This window comes from Phaethon lepturus, unplaced genomic scaffold (assembly GCF_000687285.1).
Source record: "Phaethon lepturus isolate BGI_N335 unplaced genomic scaffold, ASM68728v1 scaffold37297, whole genome shotgun sequence".
Taxonomy (NCBI): Eukaryota; Metazoa; Chordata; class Aves; order Phaethontiformes; family Phaethontidae; genus Phaethon; species Phaethon lepturus.
The window spans coordinates 1-8139 of record NW_010550425.1 but is presented as its reverse complement, the minus strand read 5'-3'; the positions used below and the strand labels follow the sequence as shown (position 1 = coordinate 8139).

General features: G+C 35.9%; 1 protein-coding gene across 1 annotated transcript; it reads right to left on the bottom strand.

Moving 5' to 3' along the window:
• Nucleotides 1–861: 861 nt before the first annotated feature.
• Nucleotides 862–6447, bottom strand: TMBIM4 (transmembrane BAX inhibitor motif containing 4; the record flags this gene model as incomplete). The annotated part of the gene is made up of 6 exons (XM_010290559.1): nt 862–1085; nt 1663–1708; nt 2178–2295; nt 3356–3389; nt 4969–5074; nt 6339–6447. Coding segments are annotated over 6 exons (620 nt in total), but the record flags the coding sequence as incomplete, so codon positions are not given.
• Nucleotides 6448–8139: the final 1692 nt, after the last annotated feature.

Sequence of the window (8139 nt, the reverse complement as noted above, 5' to 3'; positions counted from 1 at the left end):
GCTGAGTATGAAGTAAGAAAGCATTTCAAAATTGTTTTTACAATATCTGCCCTTCCAGGATTTCAACAGCTTGGAAAGCAGCCCGTCGCAGCACCTCTCCCCTATCATGGCACTTCTCCCCTGTCAGCAACCTTGCCTGTGCGGCAAAGGTTTGCAGTGCTCATTCTCAGCGCCCCGAAGTTCTCCTGTCCCAGCTGCAAGAACAAACTAAAGGTTTCCCAATTTTTATTGATAGACATAACCTTAATATACACAAGTTGATCAAATGCCAGACTCCATCTCCAAATATTTTTCAGAACACTGAAAGACAGGCAATAAATAATACTTAAATCAAGAACATTCCCTTTAATCGCTTTAACACCCTCCCAGCTTACAAAATAATCTGACCACCCTTAACAAGAACAGAATACCTCTGTTAGAGACAGCATTCCATTTTACCAAACAAAAACTAGAAAAACTTTTAGCTTAGTAAAACATTGCACAATGACAAACTTGGGCTACCCTTACGGGGTACACACACTACGATCCCAAAGGAAACCTTCCCAGCAGCTACAGACTAGCAGAGAGAGGCTTACTCTGGAGCAATCGTAAGTCGGCAAATGTTTTAAACATGAATTATGTCAAGTGCAAATTAAGTGATTAAAAAAAAGTGACTGACACGACGACAGCATGTTAACTACATAAAATATATATTCTAGAGAAGAACTTTAGCTACCTAAAAATACCTTTTCTTTTCCTAAGGAGGGATCAATAGTCATGGAATGAAAAAGTAATAAAGATTCGGTCTCTAGAAGACAGAAGTACAGTTTGTAGGTCATCCAAATGCTATTTAGGTACTTGACTTTATATACGCTACAGTCAAACCACACTGCTTCTGACTATTTTTTATTAAATGCTTCCAGTAAACGCAGCAGGTGTAAGAACAGATTGATGATGTCCAAGTAGAGATTGATTGCAGCCAGTATGTACTCTTCAGGGGATAATTTGTGCATAAGCAAATGCGTGTCATAAATAATAAATCCACAGAACAGAAGAGCTCCAGCAGCAGCAATCACCAACTCTATTGTCTCACTGTAGAAAAACAGCTGGAGGCAAATGAAACATGAAAAAGTGTTTAAGCTTCATTTTCTTTTTAATATTAAAATCCCTGCATAATGATATGCCATACTTAAAACAAGGATACACGCTCTCTTTTTAGTGTTATGTACACACAAATACATTATTACAATGACATTTCAATGTCTTATTTCATATAGTCCCCAGTCACACAATCTCTTTAATAGAGTAAAAGTGCCTCCACTGAAGAGAGAGGAAGCTCTGGTCTCCAGAATATTAACATCAGAAAAATTAGAAAAACAGAATACAATTAACCCCCCAATCTCCTTCCCATTCTCTCAATCAAGTAGTGGATCTCAATTGTCAATTTGTCAATCAATGCAAATACCACTTTTATGTTAGCAAGAACAGCATCCAGCAAAAATCTGAATTGGAAATGAATGGTTAAAAGATCACCAGCATGACCTACAATGGTAATGGATCTGGTTAGGAATTTTATTTCATTAAGCTATATTGGACTGTACAAAACCTTTTTTTTATACTAGAAATACTAGTAAAAGATTATGTTAAATAATATTTTTTAACCTTGAACAAAAGGTATCTTACCCTCAAGAAACCTGAGAAAATTAAAATCCACAAACAAGCGAAGAGGCTGAAAAAAAAATTAAACTGTGAGCAATAATGTATTTTCTTTTAAGTTTTACTTAAAATCTCTTCCCTTACTATAAAACATCTTCATGATATATTTGGTAAGTACATGTCCATAATTCTTAGATGCCAGCTGTTCACTGGTATCAGTGGTAAAACTCTGTTTTATAAAGCTGTCAAACTTATGCCCTAAATTTACTTTTAAAAAAATTTGAAACAGCTGCCCTCTGTCTCAGTGAAAAACCCAGGTAAACTAGTTTTTTAGTGTAATACTATGGTTTTGAGAATCATAATCACAGAAAAGAATTTCTTACCAAGAAAGCAGAACCGCAGAAACTAATTTAAGATAACACCCTCACCATTCCCTTGATGCAGGTTCTATTGATCTGTATTCATTATCGCATCTGCAAAGCTTGCTTTAAAAAAGGAAAAACTAGCTTAAAAAAAGAAAAATCATCAATATGACAACATACCCTGCTCCAAATTTGCTGAAGTCTCTCTTTGACTGCAAGGTATATGCAGTCAGTCCAAGAAATACAGCAGTAGTAAGAATAAAGGCTTGCAAGACGATGGACACATCATAGAAACTCACTATAAACAAAAGAAGTAAACTGTCATTTAACAAACACTATGCTATGGATTTGCTAAGTTATCTTTTGAAGAAACAGAAGTTTAAACTTTCACAGACAGGAAAAAAAATCTAAACTGTGAACAAAAAAAGTAAATTATGCCTGAACTTGTCTTTGCACTTCAAAATCATGATCACAGGACTCAGACCCTTGCACTAGCAAAGTTTGACAGTTATAGCATAGCTGTAGCTTCTTAAATGGAGATAACAGATCTTCCCTACTCACAATTAAAAAAAAAAATTAAGAAAATCAGAAGTCTTTTTAAGCTTCGATATGCGAGATCTTATGGAAAAAGCCATCCAAATTTTTTCAGGGATATTAAAACAAGAAAAAAAAAAAATCACAAGACAATCAGTCCTCTGTAAAGGCTCATAAAAGTTTTGATTAGTGGGTAGGAAGGGAAAGATAAGAGAAATGAGTGGAACCTTCTTCTTCCCTCCTTCCTCAACCTTTCCTCTCTCTAAACTTTTTTTTTTTTTTTTTTTTTGCAGGAGACCATAAACCATAAAGAAGAGATTTCAGAAACCATAAAGAAGAGATTTCAGAAACCATAAAGAAGAGATTTCAGCTTATGCCGGAAGCTATAGTGCAAGGTGATGCCATGATTTGTCCACACACTGCCCCATCTCAACCCTGACAACAAAGTACATAACTCTCCAACCTCAAAGTAATTCCCTTAAAGGAAACTGAGGGGGAAGATAAGGATATTTCACTTGCAGATCAGCTCTGCTGAGAGCTGTCTTATAGGAAAGAACATTGCCAGCTGTACCAAAAGAACAGATGGCACAACTAATTTCTCACTTCATGTTTACAGATTTTTCAGTTCTGGATCAGAGTCCAGTTTTCTCCCTTGATTTCCTGTTGTTTTGCTAATCTCATACTGCTGTCATTAAAATTTTCAAAGAGGGGATTTATTATCACTTTAGTCACATCTAGGAAACTCAGATGGCAATTAGTACAACATACTGGATTCCTTTTCCAATTTCTTTAAGGAATTAGACAATAGGATGGCTACCATTTACCTGTAATGGCAACTGTCAGTGCTTCCAGTAGGGTCTACAAAAAGTAAAAACAGAAAATTACAAGGACAAAAAAACCCACACCAAACACTTACACGGACACTTCACATGCAATGAGCCCCATTCTATATAACCCCAGCATGTGTTATATTAGCTCTCTTGTTAAATCGTTGCATATGAAAACATGTTTAATTTTCAACAAGAAAATGGCAATCATACCATCTTACTGGTGCTGGAAGTTGTTGCATTACATAGAACTAATACAATATAAACTAAATAAACGAGAGACAGCCCTCTTATAGAAAAATGCCATTTCCACTTTCTACTCAAAGCACACAGCATTAGTATCACACTTCTTACAACTATTCAAGGTGCTATAAAATCTCTTGGAGCTGCTACTAGAAATGAACTGTTCTCAGCTTTTTGCATACTTTTCAGTATTTGAAGTACTTTCATCCAACATTCTTAATATCTCATTAGACAGCTAAGCATCTGCATTGATTTCCTTTTCCCACTCATCCTTGTTTTGAAACAACTAACTTAAAATCAAACATATTATTGACATCTGAGCTCAAGGCTGGTATGGGCCTCGAGTTTTTCTAAAAGGTAATTTCAAATGAAGTTTCATTACCATGAAAGATGAGGAAAGTATCTATGGCATGAACAAAGAGATCAGAAATAACAGAACATTTAACCCATATTTTGTTTAAACCAATTTACCACACACACATTTGAATCCTTCTCTTCCTACTCAGTGTAATACTTAAACTGTTACACCACAAACTCCTACACCACATTTGGCCAAACTATTACCATCACTCCTTGTTACAACCACACTTGTTGAAAGTTTTTAAACATTTTACTCTCCTGCAAGAGTTCCAAAGTCAGAAAACATACAACCGCTTTAGAGTTTCAACAGTCTATTTACTTACACAGCAAAGCTGTCTTCCCATTGTATCACAAATACAATTTAGGCAACTCCTAAAGCATCAAATTCCAATGGTGCTACTGTGACTTCTTTTCAGAAGCCTGATTTGCTGCATAATCCAAAATATCCAAGAGGATATTAGATATTGTTAGCCCATATCTACAAATTTACAACATCAGGCAGGAGACTGAAATTTGAGGACAGCTCTGATTGACCTGCCCATCTTGGAAACATGCTCAGAATTCAGCATTAAAAAGAAAACCATGAAGTAAACACATACGGCTGGTTGCATCTAAGTCTCTGCTGGAGGTTGCCCATTAAGAAAATAAGGTAACAGAAATGTCTCCTCTTTTCCTACTGAGCAGTTTCAAATGACTGACATCAACAGAACAATGAGAGCAGATAGATATATTTATACACACACACACAAAAAAAAGCTTGCTCAACCTGATTGCAAGTTCTAACACTCCTCCTAAAAAGATGCTGGAAGAAACCTGAAGTAGTGGTTATCTAGGAACAACCTGTGGGTAGAAGTTCCAAAAAATAACTCAGAACTTCGTAAGTATATAAGGTATCTTTCAAGGAATACAAGAAAAAAAAATTAGCCACCACTAGTTTGCTTCAAGGAGTTCATCACAATGAAAGATATTCTAGGGATTATTAAAATTGAATTTATATAAATACTTACAAATCCAAAAAGCAGGTATAAATTAACAGGATGCTGGTGTCTGTAGAGGGTCAGTGCCACAATTATAGCCAAAGATCCAAACCCAGATATCAAAAGCAAGGCAGGCCTGTAAAGTTCCATACAAAAAAGTAATCAAAATTAAAATAAAGTATCTGGAAGACTGAAGAACAGTTTATACAAAACCAAGTTCTTAAGTGATCACCTAGATAAAGATACCGCTCCATATATCCAAAGTAAATGTAAAGCAAGTTTTACAATAAAACTACTCTAAAACATACCACCACAGATCATCAGCTAAAAATAGTACAATCACAAGTAAAGACAATTTTTTCACACTGAAGCTCAAGATTGCCCAGGAATCCATCAGCTGGAGATGAAAATCAGTATGATCAGGAAAATACATCAATACTAAACTAACAGCATTAAAGTATATGTAATATTTTGCCAATTAAAAACTCCACATCCAGGGAACTGTTTTTTATCAGCATCTGAATGCAAGAAATGTGGGCAATAACTGTGCCAAAGAAAACCATCACCAATCAGTAAACATCGCTATAATTAAATCATCTGAGTAGCACTCCAAGCAAAAACTAGACCAAAATCAAACACAAAACCACAACAGTTCTATATAAGCAGGACCATTTTACATTATTTAAGTATAAAACTGTTGGTTTATACTGTATACATTATAGCTTACACAGAAACTTTCATATAGCATTTGATGCTGCTTTTTTTTTATTAGGGCTATGAAGTGAAAGTAAAAGCAAAGTCCGCAAGTGCACTTGGGGGAAAACAGAAACTGGACTCTGTGCTCTCCTCCTTTCCCCAGCTGCTCTTTTCCCCTGCCTGTTCACCATTTTGGTTTTTGAGACTTGTTTTTTTCCTCGTGGAAATCTGAGAGGCAAAAAGAAGCAAGCCCAAAGGAATTTTAGCAGAACAGTTTTCAGAAAAAAACCCCAACAAAATAAGATGGGGAAGGGAGAGGCGTAGGACATGATTCAGCTTTTTGGAACAGGTACCTAGAAACAACAGCAGTCCAAACAGATTCTAAAAGCAGACACTTAGACCATAAAACAAGAAGTGTCAGTAATTGAGTTGTTCTGCAACTGATGTATAGGTTTTCATAGTGTAGATATTAAAATAAGCACTATTAATAAAGTATTGATTAAAATAAACATCAATAACGATAATAAATTCTAATAATAAACCAAGGATAAGAAAAGTTATTTCCTAAGGTTACAAAACTTCTGTTACAGAATTAAAACATGGGGTATAAAAATGATTAGGTACACTGAAGTATTCCAGAGCAACATACTGCATAAACTACACTTAACACACGATAAACAGCCCCATTTTATTTTAGTATTTACCTTTCATGAACAAATGCCTGTATTCCAGTAGAGTACAGAAAAATTGCAGATGTGACTGTGGTCAGAAGAACTTGAACGGAAAGAATGCTGTAGACTTTCCGTAGAAAAGCTAGAATAAGGAAAATAAAAATGAAATTACTTTTGAGTTACATTTACAAAGTTCAACAGTACATCAGATACAAGTTTTCTATTTCATAAGGAACCACTGGAAACTTTATTCAGTGGAAAAGCACAGAGCAAACTGGTAAAAAGCCATTTTTCCTTAAAAAACTGATACAGCATTCCAGCAAAATTACATTTATTCCTAGACATTATTATTTAAACAACAACAATGACAAAACAAATACAAAAAACATTTGCAAGGAATTTACTTCAGACTATTTTAAAAACTACATCCACCTAATCTCACTAAGGAATTACTAGCAGTATATATTCTCCATCATGTTACTGGTATCTAATGGACCTAAATGAAGAAAGATTAACTTGGAAGTTCTGTGGAAGACAGAAATAGCCATAAAAGTTAAAAAAGGAAAAGCTTTTACAGTAATATCTATTTGATTTAGCTTCTGCCATGTTAGATAATGTTTATCATAATTTGCGACTTGCACTGTACTGAATGGGTATCTACAGATACAGACTTCTAGAAAAACTTTAAAATCCCAGAATTAAGCTAAGAGGCTCCGTAATTCTAGAATTTTGAAGAATGGAGAGTGATTCAGGATATACAGATATATCATACAGATATACTCTGTTCTAAATGGAAGGAGACCAAGTCCATTACGCAAAATACTCTGAAAGGAAGAATAAGCTTACAGGGAGAATCAATTCAATCTTTAATAACATAGCCTAAACAAGGTTACGAGCACACACTATGAGAAGCTGAATTACCTGCTTGCAGCAGCTAAAGTTAAATGTACTTGTAAACCATGAAGGACTGGGGCCTACTTTGCTGTAATAAACTGAACAAACCTAGAAGTAGCCTGCTAGCTAGCATAGCCTTCTCCCCACACTATTCTTGTTAAATGCATCAGCAATTTTCTAATGGCAACACCTCCTTCATATTTCCTATGGCATCCTTCACTTTCCAAACAAGGTGAAACTGTATTTTTATATGAAGAGGTCTCCTTCATACATCCAATAAAAAATTCACTGCACACAGCTGTTTTTATTCCAAGATGTATCCAATAACACTATAACTATTTCAACAAGGATTACTATTTAGTCATCTCCTATTGAAGAACATTCAATTATTTGAGACCCGCATTTTAACAGAAAAGCAATGTTTCATGGCCACTAATACGACCTTATGGCATGCAAATACTGTAGTGGAAGAGACAGTATTTTAACACCTCACAGAAGAAATTCAAATCCTTCAGTATCCTGGTTAAACTACTGTAATTATGGGCAGCAATTCAGCATTTATGCATTTCATGTATCATGTTTGGTCTTCAAAATGTATCACTCCGGGGAAAATCAAGTCTGAATCTATATGGGTTTAATCCCTCTGATAAAAACACCTGCCCCCTATACGCTTAAATGATAAAATCTTTCGCCGGCCACTGACCTTTCTCTCACCCTCGACGCCTGCCCTGGACTAAGTAACGCCCTGGCTCCCCACTCACAGCCTTTACCCAGAAAATTAAAATATTGCGCAGAAGCGGAATTCAACGAAACGCCACAGGCGATGGGGTTAACAGACAGGAACTTGCCGGGAACAGTGGGGCACAACACCTCCTGTGACCGCCCAGTAAGGGGAGGCAGCCGGGGCCTCTCCGCAAGAGCGGGCGGTGGGGCCTGGGGT